The sequence below is a fragment of the Danio rerio genome, chromosome 20, assembly GCF_052040795.2.
Source record: "Danio rerio strain M-AB ecotype USA chromosome 20, GRCz13ab, whole genome shotgun sequence".
Classification (NCBI taxonomy): Eukaryota; Metazoa; Chordata; class Actinopteri; order Cypriniformes; family Danionidae; genus Danio; species Danio rerio.
Window position 1 is genome coordinate 7,241,701 of NC_141040.1, and position 24,424 is coordinate 7,266,124.

Here is a 24,424-nt window from a genome sequence, read left to right on the forward strand (position 1 = left end):
TATTACAGTACATTATATTAATGTATAATAACAATAATAATTATAATCACCATCATCATAAAAAAAAATAATAATAATGTAAAATTAATTACATATTTACAATATTCTCACACACACACAATTTTCATTTTACTCATGTGCTTTATTTTCCTGTGCTTTTTACACTTATGCCTGTCTGGATAGTTTATTGCTGACATGCAAGCTTTGAGTTGAGAACTGCCAGCTGTTTCAAGAAGCCCAAGTTGGGCCAGATGCATCTCACTTTTAAAACGTGGCCAATGGCATCTTCCACCGACATTTTACGGTGAATCATCAGATACGCCAGAAATAGTGTGGGAGATCGACTTACTCCATCCGAGCAGTGCACCAACACCTTATCTGAGAAAATAGAAGCACAAAAACACTCAAAGCAAACTCATTCTAATACAGTTGGTCAAAATACAACACCTGTCATTGAGAAGTCCTGTTGTGTGATTCTCAGCTTACTTTCAGGCTCACTGAGGGCCTGGTGGATGAATGCTGCAGAGGGGTAAAAGTACTTGCTGATGTCAAACAAGGGGTCATCTACTACAGGTACACCGTAGTATGTGATGTTCATGCCTTTGTAATATTGCGCCCCAGTTTTGACCTTACGTAGCAGATCTTCCTTGCGTGGCATTCCCAAAGACGCCATTAAATTGTGTTTTATAGCTGCAGCATTCAGGATGTGTGTAATGCCCCTCTGCTTCAGTTTGGCTCGGTCCATTGCTGTATGTCTGCTCAAAAACACAATAGTTGTAGTTAGTTGTTTAGGTTTAGTCATTTATCACAAGGATTGGTTTAATTAGGAATGTTTTGTTATTCTTTAGGATCTGATTCCTTTAAAAAATATATATATATTTTTTTACATTTTTTTAAACCCTGAGAGTAATAAATAAGCTATAAAAACAACCTCAATCAAGCACATAGTTTTTGCATGACATGACATGACATAACATATATCTAAAATTCACAAATGTACACCTTCCAGGAGAAGGCGGGGCTTATCAGATCACCTAGACAACCACTGACCTAAGCCAAAGACTATAGACCTTTTTCTTGGAACGCAAAATTACCCATTATGCTTTGCGTGTATGCGCAAGGAGAATGCGAAAAACTTCCGGTCGGCAGCTGATGCGTGTTAACAGTCACATTTGGACAGCTTAGAAACGATAGTTTTAATCTATTTTACCTGCTTTTATCCTCTTTGAACTAATACGGTTGTCCATCATCTCCTGGACTGATCATTTAAAGAAATGCGAATAGGATGGAAAACAGCTGCTGTGAGGCATTTTCCCCTCGTTGTCAGATGGCATCTTCTGCAGTTTACATGAAGCCTTGTCATCGCTAAAGTCAACATTTTCTCTTTATTTCAAATATATAACCAGCCCAAACAAATGTAGTTCACCAAAATGTTTGACACACACACGTAGCCTGTACTGTCCCACTGACACACTGATTTAATAACTGTGACAAAGTGAAAATATAGGCTAGTGTCATTTCGAAATGACAGAAAAACACAAACCGTGGTAAAAACAACACATGAAATAAAATCACAAACGGCTCGTGATTAGAATGAACAGCAAATCAGCCAGCAGAGGATCAGTAACAGACTTTTATTGGTCATTTTTGTAAATTGCACGACTTTCATACCTGTTAAGTTTCATGCCAGTACTCTGGTTTGCTCTCTCTCTCTCTCTGTGTGTGGTAAAGAGCCGCTGAGCTAACACTGTATTTTTGACGGCAGACAAGTGAACTAGGAGAACGTTTTTCTCGTATTTCTGACGCGCTTGAACCACATGTGACAGATTATAACAGTTTTAACAGACACATTTATAAGTTGAGTGTCACATAAACACTCTGTTATCCATTAAAAACGTCATTGAAACCCATTTTCGGAGCGCAAATTACCAGTTGTACACGCTGTACACGGAAGTTTTTAGCATTCTACCGGAAGACGCTGGTCCCTATGGCGTCCTCCATGCAGCAGCCATGAAAAAGGTCTATAGAATACACAAGACATGCCTCTCAGACAGTTTGGCAAGTGAAGCACCGCCTACAATTACAGGAGCCAATCATTGGGTTTCTCAGCAGCGGATGTCTGCATTGTTATAGTCATAGTAGGGAGGAAGGGTCCTACTTTATATTGTAGCCTTAAGTATATGTACTTACACAGGAATTAATAGTTTGTTACAATGTACTTATTGTGTAAATACATGTATTTACTGTGTACTTATGCTTGATTAAAAACGTATGTAATTACATCAGTAAATAACTTTTGTAATTACATTTGTAAATACACTGTTGACCATCCCTTACACCTTAACCAACCCTTAAACCCACCCATGCCACAAAACCTGTCCATAACCCAACCTTTATCCCAACTCAAAAGCAACACCAGTGTTCTCAAATACATTATAAACACAGTAAGTACATTGTATTTATTTTTTGATGCAAGTACATAGAAGTTAAGGACACTTAATATAAAATAGTACCGGAGGGAGTTTTACAAATAAATTTTTTATTACAATTTGCTCAAGTAATACATGAAAAACTCCACAATAGTGTTTTCATGACTTTCAAAAAAATCGAGAAAAAAATTGTGTAAGACTGATAACGTTAGCTAGAAGAGAGAACAATGTCAAATGTACTGTCCTGCCTATAGACACTGCATTAGAAACATAACCTGCATAAGTGGTCATTAGTTTCCTTGTAATTTGAAACAAAAATTATATAATACACAGTAAAGCTTTATTTTATTTTTTATCAAGATGTTAAAAAACTTTCAAGGACTGGTGTCCATTAAACACGTCATCATTATCTTGTGAAAATGATCCATGAGCCGGCATTTTAAGCAAGCAACAGTCAATTGATAACAATTAGTTATTTTAAACTGAAAAAGGCTTAAGTTGTTATAGACTCACTCATCTCCAATGACGACACTGGGCCAAACCTCAGTGGCAGATGTCTGGTCCAGTGTGCATTTCTGGAGACAATGTTTCAGATGGATAACGGTTTCCTCGATACGCTGTTTTGACTCTTGAGGCTCTGGAATGGGCTTCTCTGTGTCTTCGTTGCCTCTTTTTAACTGCTCTCTCAGCTGTAGCTTTCGCTTCTCTACGAGGGTCGAATTGAGAGCTGTCAGCTGCTTTAAGAAGCCCATGTTGGGACTGATCCATCGCACGCCTGTGACATGATCAATGGCGTTCTCCACCATTATGTCATGTTGGATCATCAGATATGCCAAAAAAAGTGTTGCAGAGCGGCTGACACCTTGAACGCAGTGGACTAACACCTTATCTGAGGAAATGAAAACAGATGGACGCGTCAAATCTAACAATTCATAGCATTCCGCTATTTGCTTGACAACGTGAACACTATCAGTACTCAGTATAGGTTATATTATACTACAATAGACCAGTTTACTGTAGTAAAAACTAAAGAATACTGCAATATTTATCACAGTTTATCAGTTTACCATAGTTAATTTAAAAGTATACTGCAACATTCAATAACAAATGCTAACTACTACAATACAAATACTATATGTACAGCATAATACATTTTACTGTAGTATGGTTTGAAAACACAATAGTATTTAAAATAAATGTTCTGTCTTAATAGATCATAAATAATTGCATGTGTGTAGGTCTATGTGGTTGACAAGGACACAAAGTTGTATAATGACATAGGAATGACTTAGTGTGCTAAATTAAACACACACCTCATGTCCCTGTAATTTAAAAAAAAACTTAAAATTATACTTAACGGGGTCTTTTGTAATTAAAAATTTGCCACAGGTTTCCTGTGAGGGTTGGCTTTAGGGGTAGGGCACATCACCCCCTAAACTATGGGTCACCAATCTCGTTCCTGGAGGGCCGGTGTCCCTGCTGGGTTTAGCACCAACTCGCCTCAACACACCTGCCTGGATGTTTCAAGTATACCTAGTAAGACCTTGATTAGCTTGTTCAGGTGTGTTTGATTAGGGTTGGAGCTAAAATCTGCAGGACACCGGCCCAACAGGAACAAGTTTGGTGACCACTGCCCGAAACACATCATGCCTATGAAGTGTCTGTGTATACCATGTTCAATTTATGTGTCTGTGCGTGTGTATCAGCTCTTACTCTCCGGGTTACTCAGGGCCTTGTTGATAAATTCCGCAGCTGGGAAAAAGTATTCGCTGATATCAAACATGTCTTCATCCAGAGCAGGTACGTTGTAGTAGGTGATGTCCATGCCTTGGTAATGTAACTCCCTTGGAATGATGTTTGCATGTAGATCTACTTCGATTTCTGCAGCGTTCAGGATATGGGTAATACCCATCGTCTTCAGCATGGCTCGGTCCAACGCTGTCTCTCTGCACAAGAACACAACAACTGTGAATGGATACTTGTGTGGTAAAATAAGTGATGGATGAAGTATACAAATGGTGTACTTGAGTAAAAGTATACAGAAGATGCCCTAATGTAAATATTACTCCAGTAAAAGATCGTCTTTTCAATGTTCCTTGAGTCGAAGTACAACATTACTTATTTTTATATGTATTTAACAGTTAAAACTAAAATAAGCAGGGAAGAGCGGGGACGAAAATAAGGTGTGCTAAAAGCAATTTTCTCAAAGTTCTGACAACATTTGCTTTCCAGGCTATAACAGCACTTTCAGCATGCAACCCTTGATGGCGCTACCAAATATCATGTGATTACAGGACCCACAGTTAGTGTAACGAAGGGGCTGACACAGAGGGATCCATTTGCAGTAAATTTATTAAATATAGTTTAATAAGCACAAGCACACAGATGTAATGCGTGTCCGAACTCACATCAAACACAATAGTGTAACGTTGATCAACGGCAGGTAATCACAGTATGAATGTTCAGGCATGGGTCTGAGGCAGGCAGCGAATTTCTAGGTCGGTGTCCAGGCTAGAGTTCAAGGCAGGCGGCTAGGATCAAAGTCGGTAATCAGGCTGAAGTACAAGGCAGGCAGCTGGTAGGACGAGGTCGAGGAACAAGGCAAGGTAAGCAACGGAAAAGCAGGCAGTGTAGAGAACCGCTGTAGTGTGTTTGTGTGCTGCTTATTGACCTTATTCTAAAATGCGGAAGTGCACCTGTTTTCGCGATTGTCTTAGAACTTCCGATTCAGTCGCCTATGGGAGAAATGACTAGGAATAATAAACGGCAGAAAATGGCCAAACTACTTGCTCAACAAACAAATGTTTGCATGACTACACAGACCAAGTAGCATAATATAATAAGAAAATATTAAATTGCAACATCAAGCAGCGTAACGAGCAGTTGTTAACGTCAAAAAATGAATGGAAGTGAATGTGACCGGAAGTCGCGAGACAAAAAGATTCAAATGGCAGCGCCCACTTGTCAGCTGAGAATAAGGTGAATATGCTGGAGCGTGGGTAATCAAGTGGATGCGCTTCAGGTGTGCAAGCTATCAGTGTAGGTGGATGACGTAATGGTTAATAGTCCGAGGATGGTGACCTCTGCTGGCCAGCGAGTGGAATGACTGGGACCGAGTCGGTGACAGTTAGATCTGAATTTCAGTTTTTTAAGTTAAGTTTAAGTTGTTAAGTAAATTATTGTAGCGGTTGTTTTTTCCTCATTACAAGTTGTTTCTCTTTTCATGTGTCACACTAATAGTTATTCCACAGATTATTTAGTGCAATAACACATCCTTAGGTTTAAAATGTTTTTCAGTTTAAAAGTAAACCAGGTTTAAATGGCAAGAGTTCCTTTGGGTATGAAAGTACCTCTATTATTTATGTCCCACTGCTAATAGCCATACCTTATTTTTTCACTTCCACATTAGAGTTTGCAGTGTTTGTATTCTTATGTTTTATGAAATTAATGCATATTGCCTATAATAATTAAAAACATTTAACATTTTGCTTTGGTGGATTGATTTTGAAATATTTGATGGAGGTGAAATCTAAAATGAATTTTTGCTAATGATGTTTTGCAAAAATAAAGGATAAAATGTTTGCAGTTGACATTAACCAGGTCATAGTCAGATATATTGAAAACAAACCAGATTAAGTCAGTACATCTAGCAAATATTGTTGTGTTACTTTTGACTTGCCCGCATGTTACTTTCGTTCCTATGGGGTCAAAAGTAACCATTTGCAACTTTTGTTCCCAGATAGCATGTGAATGTGGGCCACTTTAGGCAGTTATGCGGCACTGGTGGTATTCCTTCGGCCCACACAAAATGATTGTGAGCCTGAAGTGGCCCACATGTACAATGGCAAAGGGGGGCCAAAGATTCAAATTCATGCACTGCAAAAAAATGCTTTTCTTACTTACATTTTTTTTCCAAATATCTAAAAGTTCTTAAATCAAGAAGCATTTTCTAGAAAAGCAAAACATATTGTCTTGTTTTTAGAAATAATATGCCAAAATGAAGTGAGTTTTTCCTTAAATCAAGCTAAATAATCTGCCAATGGGGTAAGCAAAATAATCTTATCACAAATCGAAAAACAAGATTATTTTGTGGGCCGGATTCGAGCCACATGAATTTTGCTAGCTGGGTTTAAAGTGAAGTAATATTGGAGTTGTTCTACATTGATACAAAATACCACCTGATTTTCATAGACCACCCTAGTGAGTTAGTAACCACAGCAAAAATAAATTTAAAAAACATCTTAGGGTTAGACATCTTTTAAAATGAAGTTTTCATGAAAAATGTTACTTTCGTGCCAGCTTTCCCATAATTATCGATACAAATTTATTTTCCAAGAAAAGATTGTTTAGATACACACTGGTATCTATGATATTTTTTCCTAATTAACTGGGGATTAGCTCTTGCAATAAAAAAAAAAAAAAAAAAAAAAAAATATATATATATATATATATATATATATATATATAAAATATCTATATATATATATATATTGCTCCATCCGTCTTTCTTTTATTTATTAATTCTTGGCAAAAGCACCCCCTATGTGCTTTGGCAGCATTGAATGGTAATTAATTTGTTAATTTGAAATTCCATTTAGTTTTTAAATGTAAATATTCCATTTAGACAGTAATACAGAAATATGTTCAGTTCATATTCAAGCAATTAATACAGTGTCTTTCAGAAAATTAACCACTGTTTTACTATGAAAAAAGAGAGAATATTGTATTTCAAGAGTTCCCATTCAGATATGCTTGGCATTTATAGCAGGTTTAGCATGCTGTCCCGGGAGAGAACCCTGAGCTCGGAGATATTTGAGCCCAGGGCTCCCGCCCGGTCTAGAAGCATATCAGGGGATCCGAGATCAGGTAGGTCTCGATCGCTCCCCCTTTAGAAGGGGAGAAAAAAGGAGGAGATGGGGTGGAAGGGGGGATTCTTTCAAAACGAAGATGGAGCAATAAGGAGCAAGTGATCCATTTATATTAAGCTAGGATCATTCTGATTGGATTATTACTGATTACGGATGAGTGGCCAGCGGTGCACAATCATATCACGTGCTCCTCTCGAAATTAGTTCATGAAACTTCACTTAAACTGCAGTGACCACAAATCAGCCAACATTTCTATACACAAACCATGTTTTGATTAGGGTATGTGTAGTAAAACTGTGGTTATGTGAATCAGTCAATGCAGCAAGAACGGGGTTACTACATTTATCTAAACATGAACAATGGTTAATTTTCATGTGAGTGGGAGAAAGCATTTTACAAAACCTCTCTACCAATGAAACATATACTGTATAATGGCACTGTATTTGATTCCAGTGTATCAGCTGCACCATTTTATCACATGGTTTGGGAAATGTGGCATTAATGTGTTGCAGACTTACTCGTTTCCTAAAAAGACGTTGGGCCAGACTTCAGTCACCGGAGTCCAGTCAAGTGCACATTCCTTCAGGCGATTCCTAAGTTTGCCTGGGCCATGAGGAATATACATTTCCAGCAGTGAAAGTTCTGTTTTTATTTGACTTTCTATATTACTGCAGCTTGGACCTGGAAGACATGATGCCCCTTCATCCGCTGGATCCACTTCAGTCTCTAAACACAAAGTTGAAGTTTTCATTCAGCATAATATTAAGCTATAAAACAACGCCAGAGTCAAATGCATTTGCTCTGAAGTAAAAAAAAACAACAGATAACTGTCAGCAAATATTGCCTTTAGATACAGCCTAAATGAATTACATTTCACAATACACTAGGGGGAGGCAGTAGCGCAGTAGGTAGTGCTGTCGCCTCACAGCAAGAAGGTCGCTGAATCGTTGGTTCGAACCTCGGCTCAGTTGGCGTTTCTGTGTGGAGTTTGCATGTTCTCCCTGTGTTGGCATGGGTTTCCTCCGGGTGCTCCGGTTTCCCCCACAGTCCAAAGACATGCAGTACAGGTGAATTGGGTAGGCTAAATTGTCCGGAGTGTGTGTGTGTGTGAATGTGTGTGTGGATGTTTCCCAGAGATGGGCTGCTGCTGAAAGGGCATCCTCTGCTAAAAAACTTGCTGGATAAGTTGGTGGTTCATTCCGTTGTGGCGACCCCTGATTAATAAAGGGACTAAGCCGACAAAAAAAATGAATGAATGAATACACTAGTAAACAGAAATCCATTAGACTCCTGAATCAGAGGAGAGAGCTTTTGGCAGGCAGTGAGAATCATCCAAACACATTCAAATAGGCACTCCTTATAAATAAACTACTTATTTGCATTCGAAACAGCTACATTCTCACATTCTTGTCTACCACAAGATCGATACACACAGGTGAAGATTCTGTTAAGTTCTGATATGGGCAAAATACCTGCACGACTATCAGCCAATCAAATTCGAGAACCAGAAAGATCTTTTTAATGATGTAAGAATAGTGAAGAGAGAAAAAAAAATTCAGTTTTACTTAAAGGCAAAAACTGGGCAACGTTTGTAATTTGGTGCACCTTGTATCTTATTTAAATGTAAATAAATATATGTAAGTAAATCCATTGTATTGTCTCAATATAAACATATTTACCTATTTGCATGTATACACATTTTTAGCAGTATGTCTGTTTTCTAAAAGTTATACGATTATATTAAGTATTATTGGAACCTTTAAGGTAATAATCAACAATAGGGGGTGTGGGGGGTGGTCAACTTTTTTTGGTAATGTTTATTCATTCATTCATTTTCTTTTCAGCTTAGTGCTTTTATTAATCTGGGGTCACCACAGCAGAATGAACCACCAACTTATCCAGCATACGTTTTTACACAGCGGACCCACTTCCAGCTGCAAACCATCTCCAGGAAACATGCATACAGACTCATACACTAACTTTACCCAATTCACCTGTACCACATGTTTTTGGTTGGGAGCTCTTTTGGGGATCATAAACCGCCCGCCTATGTCATTTTTTTACCCGCAAAAGTAAACCCAAAACCGCCCAATCTGGCAACACTGCCTGCCGGTTTCATATAGGCTACTGTTTAATGGCTAGACTGATTGGCGTGACCATGTATTCACAATGGTATGAACCGTTATAGGGGTGGTCAAATTGCAATTATTAACATTATTATTATTTAAAATACAGATCAGAATGAACTTTTTTTCTCGGTTTCAAAGGGCTGACCCCCAACACATCTTGTTTTGACGTCCTTCAGAGATGATCAAGCCCTAATTAGGAGGGTTAATTACCCCCCCCCCCCCATATTGATTAAGATTAATTATGTTATCAATTATGTGCCATTTAGGATAAAAGCATCTGCCAGATCATTAAAATAATGTAAATAAAGATCAATAAAACATGGGGAAAAACTGTAACTGTATTTAAAAATGAAAATAAATAAATATTAAGTTCATAAATAAATATTGTAAAGTAGAGAAAAGCTGTTTGCATTTACCAGTTGGTGTGTTTTTCTCAGTGATTGCAGAAGAGCTTTTTCCAATGCTTCCTCCTGCTGGTTCAGTCATTTTTTTCAGTTGTGAGCTTCTTAATATTGTTAACGCTGGATGTGCAGTGTGTCCCGATAAAAACCGTCAGCAGGTCCTGTCAAGTGACTCTGGTTCACAGTTCGAAATAAATGCGGTTTTCCTAAACATTACTATAACCATAGCAACCGCTTTGAGTGACAGTTGACGGACTCATTTATCTGTAGTGGAACGCGTGTAAAACTTTGTGTAGTTGGTATAGAAAAACGGCCCATTCAGGTAGTGAATGTCGGCAGCCATGCCCCTGTTTTCAGACGTCTCAGCGGTCTCTTCGGCGTTTTCAATACAGTGAGCGGGAGGGGACGTGTTCGGATCACTATTTTTGTCGTGGCCACGACAAAAACATTAATGATGATGAACATGATGTCGTGGGAACGCGATATGGCGTGGGAACATCATAAAAGGTGAGCCGAACACACCCCCTTCCCGGTCATCGTACATTTCTCAGTGTACATAAAAAATAAAAATTTAATAATTTTTTAACAACGGATATTTATTGCCTAGCTCTGTCAAGTAAATAAAGTAAAAGCACTACATTTTTTAGTAGTTGTGGTTTTTATACTTTAATTCATCATCCAGTTAATAAAATGCTTTACATTTATAATTTAATTATCAGCTTTCATTTACATTTTACACAGTTAAACATTAGTAATAATGTATGCATCATTTATACACCCTTTAGGTGTTTGTGCACATTCCATACCCACACCCAGTTTATCTCCCATAAACTGCAAAAATAATCCAGAAAGCATCTTATGAGACATGCCATTATGCGCTCATTCATGGGGTGGACATGAACAGACATGCTGAAACCAACAGCATGATCCGCAGATTTGATCTTTCCAGAACTCTGCTTGCATACTCGAAGCTGTGAATCACTGCTTTATGAAGTAAAGATGGAATTATTCTTTTCAAAACAACAACAATAATTGAATGATGTGGCTCCCTCTAAAACATGACCACAGTCACACATAAAACACATTATACAATAACTGACTCTATGGCAAGCTATTTTACCATTAATCTAAAAACATTTTTTTCATATGACTTAGTGACTACTCTTTTTTAAATTATAGTATTTATTAATTAGACGCTATATGTTTGTTTATTTATTTATTTATTGAGTGATTGGCCGTGAGGATCATCAGTTCACTGCTCTTTGATGTTCACGGAGTGCAAACACAGATGAGCGATCCGCTGATCTTCGCGGCTTGCACTCGGCGAAGAGCAGTGAACTGAGCGGTGAACTGATGACTTTCATGGCCAATCACAGTGGTTTCTGTTGAGCACTAGTAAATACTATGGCAAATAAGCGCTGTTTAAGAGCGTGCTCAGCTGCGTTTAAATGTTAGCGGAAAATTTACATTTTTAAAATTTCAAGGTTTCTTCCCATCAAAGCCTCGCTTTCATTTTTTAAAATGTCATTCCCGTGAAATAAGCGTATTGAAATGAAAACATAAGCTGCTCTAATAGAATTCGAAAATCAGTATGTACCCGGATGACTTACAACTTACTACTTACAACCTGTTATAAGAAAAATAATTTTTTGTGCTCATAGCTTAGTCTAACTTAGGGTAGAGTGTATAAAAGATTGTTTATTTCTGCAGTCTAACATATATTGTGTTTACTAAATTATAACAGCTTACATCACACAATTTTTAAATTAATCCTATGTAATGTGTATTTATATAGCACATTTATTGTGTATGGCCATACACCCAAAGCGCTTCACAATCATGAGGGGGGGTTTCTCCATACCACCACCAGTGTGCAGCATCCACTTGGATGATGTGACGGCTGCCAAAGGACAACGGCGCCAGTGCACTCACCACACACCAGCTATTGGTGGTGTGGAGAGACAGTGATAGAGTCAATTAGGATGAAGGGGATGATTGGGAGGCCATGATTGTGAGGACCTCGTTTTAACGTCTCATCCGAAAGACGGCGCCCACTGACAGTGTTAAATTAATCCTATTTTATTACGTGTTTTTAAATGTAAGTGCTTATATTCAGCAAGACTTTGTTATAATGCAGATACGGGCGGCCAAATGAGAAGTTCAGGGGGGCGTGGTTGATTTGACGTACAAGCTTGATTCCGCGGCTCCACCTCTTGCTCCATCTGGTAGTTTCTTTTGCCCATGCCCAAGCTTCAAATTCAGCAGCAGTGTTGCCAACTTAGCAATTTTGTTGCTAGATTTAGCAACTACTCATACTACACTAGCAACTTCTTTTTCAAAAAGCACATAGCAATACATTTAGCAATTTTTAACATTAATTTGGCTACTTTTAGCAATTTTTAAAAAGTGACTTAAAAGAGCAGCGGCTGCAGGCTTCACTCAGTAGAGTAAATTGCTAGCTCAGGTTGTTTTTCATAACTGTTAACTTATTGATATTTTTTAACATGTATAATTGTTGATAATTTATGTAGCAATAAATTCCAATAGTATAACTGTCTATAACTGTAATTGTCACTTTTACAAATGTGTTAATTACACAAGTTGGGATTGTTTAAAAGAATGAAACTGTTCATTATCAGTGTTATATTTAAAAATAAAAAATCTTATCAAAAAGTGTTTGTATTAATTTTACAAATAGTCAACTCTATTTTTCATACAAATATAAATATACATATTTCAGGTAATGCTTTTGCTGAGATGGCCAGTCAATTTGAGAAAACATGAATTATTATGTATATTACATAAAGATGTAGTTTTGAGTTGCGATTACGCATTGACGTCATCAGGCAAAGTAATATGTTAATAAGAACCTGTTTATTGTGCATCTGGATGTATTGTTTAAATATAATATAATACAAGGCACCTCATAGAGTAGAAACATGACAGGCTTATGCTTGTCAGATACTACGTGATGACGTCACTGATATGCAAAGTACGTGACGCAATCTGGCAACATTTAACTACGGCTGCGTCCGAAACCGCCTACTACTCAGTAGGTACTGCATTTGAATTTAAACGTACTACTCTGCCGTTAGAAAAGTACGTTCTATACAGTATGAATGTAAAAAGTATGAATGGAATTCGGACGTACTACATGCGCCATTTTGTCATGGTCACGTGACCTACCTCTTCTTCTTCATTCTTTTATATCACATTTTACCTGTTTTTATGTTTTGTTTTGTTTTTACGCATTTTTATTATTTGTTTTTATTTTTATTTTACTTGTTTCTTTTATTCTTGTTTATGTAAAGCACTTTGAATTGCCATTGTGTATGAAATGTGCTATATAAATAAACTTGCCTTGCCTTACCTGCGTCAGTTGCGTCGCTTTACTTCCATTCATGAATTCGCTCGCGGGGCATCATGGGATAGCGCAGCCTGCATGGGATGCGCACTCTAGAATCTCGCCGGAAGTAGTAAGTTATCCGGGTACTTCTCGCATACTGATTTTCAAATTCTATGAATTCAGACATACTACTCGGCTCGCATACTGATTTTGGCGTACTATATAGTATGGAAGTATGCGGTTTCGGACGCAGCCTACTTTTCGGGCAGGCTTTAGCTACTTTTTATTAAAAACAGTTGGCTACACAGTTTAGCAGTCTTTTGCAACAGTTTGTGCCCGTCACGAGGCGTTTTGTCTTAAGCGTTCAATGGGAAAAGGCGCTGTCTCGTCGTCCGTATTTTTTACTGTCATTGTATTGTATCAAATGAATAAGAACTAGATAATGAATAGGAACTACTTAATGAAAAATAGCAGAATCTAAAACGTAAGTAGTAGCATGATGAAAATGAATACTCCTTATAGATTAAACGGCTTGCCATACAGACTCCTCCTATTACAACCTCACATCAAATACTGTATACAGAGAGAGTAGCTCGCGGGACCACATCGGCAAACGCCATACGCACTTTACGCTCGGTTTACTGTAACTGTAAAATATGGCAGAAGAAGAAGCTGGTATTTTTGTTAACCAGGAGCAGTTCAGCTGTCCCATCTGCATGGATCTCCTACGGGACCCCGTAACCATTCCTTGCGGACACAACTACTGTATGGAGTGCATCAAGAGCTTCTGGGAGCAGAAGAGCCAGAGGAAGATGTGCAGCTGTCCGGAATGCAGACAGAGCTTCAACCCGAGACCTGCCCTCAACAAAAACACACTGTTCGCCGAAGTTGTCGAGAAGATGAGACACACTGGGACCCGCTCACCTACTCTACCTGCTGCGGCCGGAGCTAAAGGTGACCAAGACACCGTCGGAGAAAAGCTCTGTGAAAAGTTATGTGAGGTACGTGTGGGTACGCGATGCTAAAACTTTACGACTCTAACAGGTTATTAAGTTTCATGACGTCTTCAAACTTGTGTATAGGCTACATTCGTCCAAAGTCTGAAAGTAAATACTAGTGTTTTTTAATATTTACAACTTTATGTTTAAGAATGCTGTTGTGAACTGATTGACTAGATTATATTTATTCTTTCGTTTTTACTACAGTAAACTGTGGTGTATTGTAGTAATAATATAGTTTACTATACAATAAAGCTACAGTATTTGGTCATTTGCTTATATTACTGTTGTTGTTGTTGTGTTTTGCAACTATAGTACCACAAGATACAATTCAAGTGCTTTACTATAGTAGGCCTTTGGTTAAAAAAAACACTAGTATTTACTATGATTTATAGTATTTTCTACATGTGGGAATTACATTGTATCGTCAGATAGACCTAAATCTTGCGGAACAAGTAGCAAGTATTTGAATAAAAATGTCAAATGAAACAAAAAGATAGTATCCAAAGTAGTGTGTTTACAAGGATGAGCTGTTTATTACATCCATCCAACATAATGTATTGTAAATACTATAGTGTTTTAACCATACTGTAGTGTATTCTTACTTTTTGTTAACGAATTCTGCTGTATAGTGAACTTATTAAATAAACAATTGCTTTTCAAAATTATTGTACACCTTACAAAAATTTTGTATTAATTAACATTAGTAAATGCCTTCATTAATATTAATTAACCATGAACAACACATCAGTTAAGCTTTACTTAATCTTTGTTTATGTGAACTATTGATGTGTTAGTTTATAAACAATTCCATGCAAATGTCAACCTTGCCATGAAAAAAATTAAGTTTTCACCAAAATTGCAAAACTGTTTCTGCATTTTTTGTGTAGGCTTGTATTTTACAGTGCTTTAAAAATACTCAAAAATGTTCGGTCAGTGTTTTCAAACAGTTATATTTGATTTACCAAAATCACACAAGTGGCAATTTCACATCTGTCATATCCATAACAGATAGATGTCACATGCATAACCAAGCTTTTTCCTCATAAATGCAAAAATGTTAAATCAAATAAAATCAGTCGTGTTATTTCTATAGTGAGCCAACTCTTATCCTTTGATTAGCATGTTTCTTGAGTTGTTCAGTTTAATTCACAGAATTTCTACAAAGTCTGTTGTATACTGTAAAATTGCACTCTGTGGCTAGTTGTTTTGAAAAATATAAAGAGATGTTTCAATATAATGTAAAAAATACTTCCTCTGTCAATATGTCACATCCATAATGCTGGATTTGCTCTTATGCATTATTACATAATCTTTGTGAATGTTAACTTGCTCATATATTCTAATGTATCTGTATACATTAACAGCTTAATTAGTTAATGTTTACTTAAACATACCTTTGTGTGTTTGTTCATTATTATAATAGCCTAACAATGAACAACACATTCAGCAACACAGAAGAAAAAGCTTACAAATAAAGTATACTGTTACTTAATGCTTTGATGAGTATAGTTAGATAATGAACAATGACTCGCATTCAATCTGCACATTATTCATGTTTGTGGATTTACTAACATGATTTATTAGTGATAAAGCATTTGTTAAGGGAATTTGGAACCTTTTTGTAGCGTACACTACTAATCTCCATTATCCAATGTGTTACAGACAATGCTTATTAACATGGTTCAGGGTTAAAGACTAAACAAAGTTGTTGTTCACCATTAGTTTATGCTAACTAATGCATTAACTAACACTAACATTAATATACTGTATGTTTATTTAACAAAGATTAATACATGCCTAACATATGTGTTGTTCATGTTTAAATATTGGTAAAATATATTTAAATAATGTATAATTTAAAAATATTTTGATTTCCTGTTTCACAGGAAATACTTTTTTTTTTTAAAATAGGCTACTTTGCTCTATTTGGGAACACGACAGTAACATTAATGAAAGCCTTATTTAATATGTATTAAATAACTTAACTTCTTATGTATATAAACAACTAAGTTAATATATGTGTATAAAATCGGTTTATAAAAACAAGTTTTATAAATGAATATGTTTTATGTATTATTTAACAATGTAAAACATATTAGATTTAAATTACAGACACACACATACATATATAAACTCACCGGCCACTTTATTAGGTACACCATACTAGTACCGGGTTGGGTTCCCTTTTGCCTTCAGAACCGCCTTAATCCTTCATGGTATAGAATCAGAATCAACAAGGTACTGGAAACCTTCCTCAGAGAATTTGGTCCATATTGACATGATAGCATCATGCAGTTGCTGCAGATTTGTCGGCTGCACATTCATGATGCGAATCTCCCATTCCACCACATCCCAGGTGCTCTATTGGATTGAGTCTGGTAAGGCCATTTGAGTACAGTGAGCTCATTGTCCTGCTCAAGAAACCAGGCTGAGATGATTCGTACTTTATGACATGGTGCGTTTTCCTGCTGGAAGTAGCCATCAGAAGATCATAAAGGGATGGACATGGTCAGCAAAAATACTCAGTTAGGCTGTGGCATTGACACAATGCTCAATTGGTACTAATGGGTCCAAAGTGTGCCAAGAAAATATACCCCACACCATTACACCACCACCACCAGCCTGAACTGTTGATACAAGGCAGGATGGATCCATGCTTTAATGTTGTTGATGCCAAATTCTGACCCTACCATCTGAATGTCGCAGAAGCAATCGAGACTCATCAGACCAGGCATCCTTTTTCTAATCTTCGATTGTCCAAATTTTGCGAATTGTTGCCTCAGTTTCCTCTTTTTAGCTGACAGGAGTGGCACCCGGTGTGATCTTCTGCTGCCGTAGCCCATCTGCCTCAAGGTTGAACATGTTGTGCATTCAGAAATGCTCTTCTGTATACCTCAGTTTGGTTGTAACGAGAGGTAATTTGAGTTAATGTTGCCTTTCCATAAGCTTTAACCAGTCTGGCCATTCTTCTATGGCATCAACAAGGCATTTGCGCCCACAGAACTGCCACTCACTGGATATTTTCTCTTTGTCAGACCATTCTCTGTAAACCCTAGAGATCGTTGTGCATGAAAATCCCAGTAGATCAGCAGTTTCTGAAACACTCAGACCAGCCCGTATGGCACCAACCATGCCATGTTCAAAGTCACTTAAATCGCCTTTCTTTCCATTCTGATGTTTAGTTTGAACTACAGCAGATCATCTTGACCATGTCTGCATGCCTAAATGAGTTGCTGCCATATGATTGGTTAATTAGAAAGTTGCGTTAACGAGCAGTTGGACAGGTGTACCTAATAAAGTGGCCAGTGAGTGTATGTATTAAACGACTTATTCTTATTGATACATACATTAATGAGGATCTCCTGGGCTCCTTTATACAATATTATTTCCTCTTTTTTGTTCTTTTTACATGATATTCACACCCCATGAAAACAATTATTATTTTAACAGACCTTTTTATTTAATAAAAATACGAGAAATTAGTGTAATAAGTATTTAAAAATGATAAATTACTATTCTTAAATAATTTCTTTTATTGCAGTAAAAATATGTTTTACTCTTTAATTTGATTAAAATGAAAAAGGCATACAAACATTTTCATCGGTGTGTTTAGAAAAAGATTGCTTGTATGTATAAATGTCTCTTCATGTGCATCTCATGGTCTGCAGCAAGAGCTCAAGCAATCCCAGAGGAGATGCCAGCAGGTTATAAGGCAGCGTGAGACGGAGCTACAGGATCTGAGTCAGGCTGTAATCTTGCTCAGGGTGAGTCCAGAAGTCCAGTTAGCACCAGAATATTATGAGTCATTATCTTATGGCCCTTCATCAATGAGGCAGAAAGCTTCTGCAGTCTTTAGCTGAGTTTCTAATGATGAACTAAACACTGTACACGAAGCAGCAACAGTTGAGTGCATAAAGTTTCCAACATTCCACACTTCAGTTATCTGTTATATAACATCTGTGTATAGTATGCTTTTACTCAATGTAACTTCATTGTAAACACATTACTCACTCTATTTAACATACAAGATGGCTTCAAATAGTGTATAAGTACATGAATTGACCTATTGGTTAGCTGGCTCACTCCCCTTAGTTACTGTTTCCAACCATAGATATATACACTAGATATCGCATAGGGACCCTGAGCATGCGTCAATAGCGCCGCCACATTGGTACAGTGCTTCCAGGACAAATGTCATTCAACCGCACTAGTCAAGACAGTGTTATTACGTGAAGATGCGGGACTTTAGCGCTGTCTACGGGTGTAGTGACGAGCAAACAAAGAAAACAAAGCACAAAGGCAGAACATTTCATAGGTATTATTGAGTTTTTTTCTGTTTTTGTATGTTCTGAACTTTTGTGCTAATCAGGTAACGTTATTGATGATAACAGTCACTTACTGCATTCACCATAAGGCAAAGCAGCTCCAACTCGCACTAAACACTCGGCTTATGCTAGTTTTGTTGAATTAAATCAGCAAACAATGCAAAATAAATATGACAACGAGATGCTGCGGTGCCAGAAACTTGTATTATTGTCGGCTAACGTTAGTGAAAGAGTCGTTCGGGGGATTCATTCACAAACTAATCGCTCCCTCCGTCAGTATGAGAAGTGAAAGCAGGATGGAGGTGTGTTTCAGGACATTATTAGATCAAATTTAACAGGGAGGGTGAATAGTACATTTCTGTACACACAAACACAAGCTTTTTGTCAGGAATGCCCGTGCGGTCACTGATCCATCAATGTAGAAAAGTGATGTAAAATTATAATTTTCGTAATTAGAAAAAAAAATTACATATTAACATCCAGGAAAACTCCCGATCATAGATATATGTGTATATGTGTATATCTCTGGCTTTGGATGGCCACAGTCCTCCACTGTACCTTGGTCCCGCATTAATTTCAAAGGAGCGCTACCCTGTAGCAAGATGGCGGCGCTCTTGACGCATTCCTTCCAATAGACAACAATAGGCCAGGCGACATCTTATGTATATATCTATGGTTTCCAACTTGGACAAACAAATTGAGTTGCTAACTGCTTTAGAGTTGCTAGTGACTAGAACTGTGAAACCTTTGTCACAAGATGTTTTTGACATTTTATTAATATATGAAAATTTAATAAATAAATATGGCAGATAACAAGTCTAATTTGGAAGTGAGGGTTTACTGATCATAATGCAAGTGAGAGAAGTGGGAGAATGACTGCACATACCACAGTATGAGATTCAATCAGTTTACATTCAACTCACTTTGCTAGTGGCGAATCAGTTCAGCTGATTCGAATGTTATCACCCAATTGAATAGGCGTTATCAGTGGTTATCAGCAGATAGATATGAGCTACTATTAGACTCAGAAGGCTATTATTATCCATCCACATGGTTAATTAGCTATAGATCGGAAGTTTACAATCATTTATATTATTTATAATTAATATTCCCATTAATGGTATTTTATTAAAGTCTATCCCTACCCCAACCCTAAACCCATCCGTCACAGTAATGTGAAAACAGATCTGGATCTGGAATCTTCTCTATTAGTATAGCTGATTAACCGTGTGGATGGATGACCTACCAGCAAGCGCAGAATGCTCCTACTGGCCCATATCTATCAGCTGATAACAACTAATAACCCCCATTCAATCGAGTTTTAACATTCAAAGCGGGTGTTCAACTTAGCTAACATTAGCTAGCTAACATTAGTGCAATGTATCTTAGGGCCTACTCACACTATGCCATCCGTACCGTGCCCAGGCCCGTTTCCCGGATCGTTTGAGAAGTGTGAGTGCGCTTAATCGGGCTCAAGCACAGTTCACTTGGGCGGCCTTGGCCCGATTGGAAGAGGTGTGCCTGAGCCCGGTTCACTTGGGCTTTGGCGCGGTACGCTTGTGTGTGAGTGCAAAACACGCCCAAGCCCGAAACTGAAAGCGAGACGTGACTTTTAAGGGACTGTTTCATATGGATTTATTAATCATTCTTACTGTTCAATGAACGCAAACTGCCGCAGTTTATTAAAGACGCAAACCCCTAACTGCACAACAGCTGCACGCCTTCAGCAGACCTCCTCATTCCTGCAGCACGAGAGCTTTATGATTGTTTATGAGCGCCAAAAGTGGCGGATCTGTTCGGCAAAATATCTGACTGCGTGTCCCCGCATCTCTAAGGACTGTTTGGCAAAATATTTGATGGCATATCAAACGACTGAAACGTTATAACTAGAGAAATCTCCACTGTGCTGCTGAGTGAGAGAGTGTTTCTCACAGAAAAGCGCAGCAGCGATGACGTAAGCGTGCCGAAGCCCGTTTGTGGTGTGAGCGCGGGCCGTCGGGGGAGACAGGAGGGGGGACGAGCGTGCTTTGGCCCGGTTCGAGGCAACTGTACCTAGTGTAAGTAGTACGGCCTTAAGGTTGAGGCTGTGGGTCTCATATATTAACATCTCAGTAACTTATTGTAAATTGTGAGAATTAGCGTGCACTTATTTTCCCTGTTTTTGTGTGTACGGCATTTCCTATGCACGTTGTGATCGCTAAAATCCAAACTTGAAGGTAAAATGTGCACAGCTCTAAGTAAACGCTAAGTAAACATATTTAACTTATATATTGATTTAACCCTTGTAAACATAGTAAGTGTATTTTTGCACAGATACTATAATCTGCTGTTTTACTCCAAAGAACTTTTTTTTGCACAACCCTACCTAAAGGGTTAATGGTGCCAACTGCCCTACTAAAAAAATAGCTTAAACCAGCCTAGGTTGGTTGGCTGGTTTAAGCTAGTCGACCAGGCTGGTTTTAGAGGGGTTTTAGCCATTTCCAGGCTGGTTTCCAGCCATTTCCAGCCTGGTCTTAGCTGGTCAGGCTGGGAGATGACCAGCTAACACCAGCTTGACCAGCCTAGCCAGGCTGGGAGCCCAGCCCAAACCAGCTATGTCCAGCTTAAACCAGGCTGTTCAAGCTGGTTTTAGCTGGACTTAGCTGGTAATTTTCCAGCCTGACCAGCTAAGACCAGGTCAAAACCCCTCTAAAACCAGCCTGGTCAACCAGCTAAAACCAGCCAACCAGCCTAGGCTGGTTTAAGCTGGATTTTTCAGCAGGGTGAGGATCACCAATAAAAATTACACTTGTGTGACCTCATCCCAATATGGAAAACCAGCATGGATTTGAAAGCAAAAAATGTCATTATAATGTATGTCAATGGGGCAAAAACAGCCACAAACATAACAAAAGGGTAGCACATTTGAACAGTACACAAGGGTTAATCAAGCTTTTTAAAAATCATTATATGAGCTATACTCATTAATAAATATATTAACATTTATTTTGGTGTTTGTTCTCTTTTATTAAGGTTTCTGAGACCCTGTGTTAGCAGACATGGGAAGAAACAAACTACAAATACTTCGTTACTGTCTGTACTTAAGTAGATTTTTCTGGTATCAGTACTTTACTCCACTATTAATTCATTTTTTTACTTTTACTTCTTACATTTTTACACAAATATCTGTACTTTTCTACTACATTTATAAATCACGCTACTTTTTTTTCACGCTACGTTACTTTTGTGTTCATGTGTTAGGTGGTGCGATCTATACATTTTCTTGTGCACAATTTGAACGCATTTTTGATGCATTCAAGTCTATTTTTCATGATTGTGCGCCTGCGTGCTGCAGTCCGCGGCTTCTCAAAAAGTATGCTAGTGTATGAAGTTTACTATGAGAAAGGCAGAGATGACTACGCAGAAGAGAGAGAGGGAGACAGCAAATTTAACATGACTGATGCTGTTATATTTACAAGGTAATAAGACATTTCGCTCGATTAGATCACAGCTACACAAGAGAGACACATTCCAGTTTAAAAATATGCTATACAAATACTTAAGGTCTTTTGTCCACTTCCAATCTTACTACACAGAGTTTCTCTGCTCTTTCAATATAATACTGCGAAAAAAGTGCTTTTTTGTAAAGTTTCGCACATTTTGTACCAAAACAAATCAAATACTTTATAGAAATGTTATGCATTGAGATTTATTTTACTTATTATTTTCTTCCTTAATACAGAATTGATGCTGTTTAACAGTTTTTTATAGATTTTTACATTGATTTTACATGAATAAAAACAATGCAAAAGATCCTAAATTTATCACATGAATAAAAGATCATGCACGTTTTGTAGGTTGTTGTAGTCATGTCTGAGTACAGTATGTTGCTTTTAGCATAGAATACATGTATTAACAGAATTAATGTTTATCCATTAAATGAAATCATTCTGCTAATGCAAAAAAATAAAATAAATAAAGTTTGCAGTCAAATACCATAAGTATTTATTTTGGCAAAAGAAAATATATTTTCAATATATTCAATAAAAAATATTCAAATATAAAATAAAAAAATTGCAATATATTTTAAAGATATACAGGCCTGCAGAATTATTTTTAGATTGCATGGACATGAATGGCTGCTGTTGTTTTTGATCTAAAAGCCGCTAAACAACATTGTGAACGCTGTGAGTTTGCATCAGGATGATGATACATGGGGGAAAAACAGATATTTACCAACCTAGTGAAACTGAAACAAGTAGTAGTAATGGGTACTTTTTACTTAAGTACATTTTTCTTTTTTTTTTTTCTTTTTACTTGAGCACAAAAGTTTAGTCAGTTCTTCAACTTTTTCCAGAGTCGTTTTAAAGGATGTAAAGGATGTGTGTACTTTTGCCATCTCTGTGTGTTACTATACGACTATATTATAGTATAAGGACTAGGGCTGCACGATATTGGAAAAAATTGACATTGCGATATTTTTTTCCCCTGCGATATATATTGCGATATTATATATATATATATATATATATATATATATATATATATATATATATATATATATATATATATATATATATATATTTACTTAAAACTAGGGCTGTGACGGTCACCATGACAACCGCGTCACCGCGGTCATTGCCACCTCGGTTGTCCATTGCCACCGGCCGTAGTACGTGACGTCACGCACTTTAAAACACAAATTACTGTTATGTTGCCAAGTATTACATATCTGTTAGAATATAACATTAGGCACGATTCAGCAAGTTCAAGTTCAACCATGAATCTTGTTAGAAAACGAACTCTTACATCTGGGAACATTTTGGATTCGTGCCGAACTAGAAAGGTGAACGAATCAATTTGGATTAAGCTTTTTGTATGGGGGTTTTAAGTAAAGTGTGTTTTAATATTCACTGCTGAGTGCTGAGAGTCCAAACACTGAGGAGCAAATCCATCGATACGCAGATCCACGGGTCCCGAACCATGCAAGCTAGTGGCGATTGACGGCGAGGGAAAAAAAAGCCATGTAGGCTTAATCAACTCCTGTCTTCTAAACGCAGAAGCCCAGCTCGACAGGCATGGCAGAGGCATTTGCAAAAATGGCCAGATACAAAAGAGAAAGTGATAAATGGAAGACATTGACGAGAAATTGAGCATAGGCTATTTGGTAACTACTTAAGAACGCGCCGCTCCGCAGAGTAGAGAAACCTGCGTTGCGAGAAATGCGGGCGGCGGAACAGAAGGAGAAGCCCTCTATCGCATGGTTGTGAAAAAGTACCCTGTTTGTGCATTTTTCGCTACAAGCACACCGTCTGACAGTGTATTGCTGGAAACATTATAACCCCATTCTTCACTTAAACCGGACAAAGTCAACATGTTAGTTTTTCTGGCAAAAAATTTAAAATATGACAACAAAAGGTGGAGAGAAACTACGCTGTTTTTTTAAACATCTGACTTATATTGTTACTAGGTTAATATTTTCTTTTTACGTATAATTATTAATATTTATATTATTATTACACTGATAAGTAAAGTGCCATTTAGACTTTTTGTTAAGTTCTTAAAAATGTAACGTTTAATTGTTATTATTATACAGTTTCAAGCAGTTAAAGTAATGTAATATTTAACTACAATATTTATAAACAGTTTTGTGTTGTTTTATTAACGAAAGTTCAAAAATAAACATGTAAGTTTGTACGGATGTTTTATTTATTAATATTAAATTTGGTTATTCCTTAATTTTTACATAAAAGGTAAATTAACTTAGGTAGGCTACATTATTTGTTGATGTACGAGATCGAGGAACATGTTTGCCAGTAAATAATGTTCGCACCACTTAAAAAACAAAACAAATGAATAACTTGCGAAAAGGATGCAATAAAAAATGCAAGCGCTTAATCATTCTTCACAATCGGATTCGTACGTGCAATAAGCCGAGGCTATATT

The 24,424-nt window shown here is 37.3% G+C and overlaps 4 protein-coding genes across 11 annotated transcripts in view; 2 read left to right on the forward strand and 2 right to left on the reverse strand.

Moving 5' to 3' along the window:
- Nucleotides 1–24,424, reverse strand: part of dsc2l (desmocollin 2 like) — a 1,349,056-nt gene that overhangs the window by 1,120,529 nt on the left and 204,103 nt on the right. The window contains exon 13 of one of the 2 annotated variants that reach the window (XR_015517751.1): nt 1,878–2,021. The exons of the other annotated variant lie outside the window; for it this stretch is intronic. The gene's annotated coding sequence lies outside the window, so the exon portion shown is untranslated. The remainder of the gene's footprint in view (nt 1–1,877; nt 2,022–24,424) is intronic. 2 annotated transcript variants of the gene reach the window in all.
- The window catches only part of tns3.2 (tensin 3, tandem duplicate 2), an 817,627-nt gene that overhangs the window by 536,637 nt on the left and 256,566 nt on the right, over nt 1–24,424 (forward strand). The window lies entirely within an intron of this gene.
- si:ch211-121a2.2 lies at nt 122–10,105 on the reverse strand. Of its 2 annotated transcripts, NM_001105111.1 has the most exons (6): nt 9,843–10,022; nt 7,816–8,023; nt 4,143–4,375; nt 2,943–3,318; nt 487–755; nt 122–378 (listed from the first exon to the last, which is right to left on the reverse strand). In NM_001105111.1, exons 1-6 carry the CDS (start codon nt 9,910–9,912, stop codon nt 185–187), a joined length of 1,350 nt encoding a protein of 449 aa, NP_001098581.1. In that variant the 5' UTR covers nt 9,913–10,022; the 3' UTR covers nt 122–184. The 2 variants fall into 2 exon arrangements, with proteins under 2 accessions (NP_001098581.1, XP_087153597.1); XM_087297471.1 differs by lacking the exons at nt 2,943–3,318; nt 4,143–4,375 and having other exon boundaries at nt 9,843–10,105.
- The window catches only part of ftr85 (finTRIM family, member 85), a 34,857-nt gene continuing 20,498 nt past the window's right edge, over nt 10,066–24,424 (forward strand). For 5 of the 6 annotated variants that reach the window (XR_015518065.1, XR_015518066.1, XM_087297988.1 and 2 more), the window contains exons 1-2: nt 13,737–14,174; nt 17,843–17,938. Coding sequence is in view for 3 of the 6 variants with exons in the window: in XM_087297988.1 (XP_087154114.1) it covers nt 13,830–14,174; nt 17,843–17,938 (441 nt within the window). In the remaining 3 variants the exon portion in view is untranslated. Of the gene's footprint in view, nt 10,335–13,736; nt 14,175–17,842; nt 17,939–24,424 lie in introns of those variants that run through there. The other variant, XR_015518067.1, reaches the window with a different exon arrangement.

What these genes read in the sequence shown, in the direction of transcription:
- si:ch211-121a2.2 (NM_001105111.1), bottom strand. Translation starts at nt 9,912, where the DNA reads ATGACTGAACCAGCAGGAGGAAGCATTGGAAAAAGCTCTTCTGCAATC. An exon ending in GGCCCTGAGTAACCCGGAGA is followed by an intron (nt 3,319 to 4,142) that starts GTAAGAGCTGAT and finishes TCATTTCCTCAG; the next exon opens with ATAAGGTGTTAGTCCACTGC. An exon ending in AGTGTCGTCATTGGAGATGA is followed by an intron (nt 756 to 2,942) that starts GTGAGTCTATAA and finishes GTTTTTGAGCAG; the next exon opens with ACATACAGCAATGGACCGAG.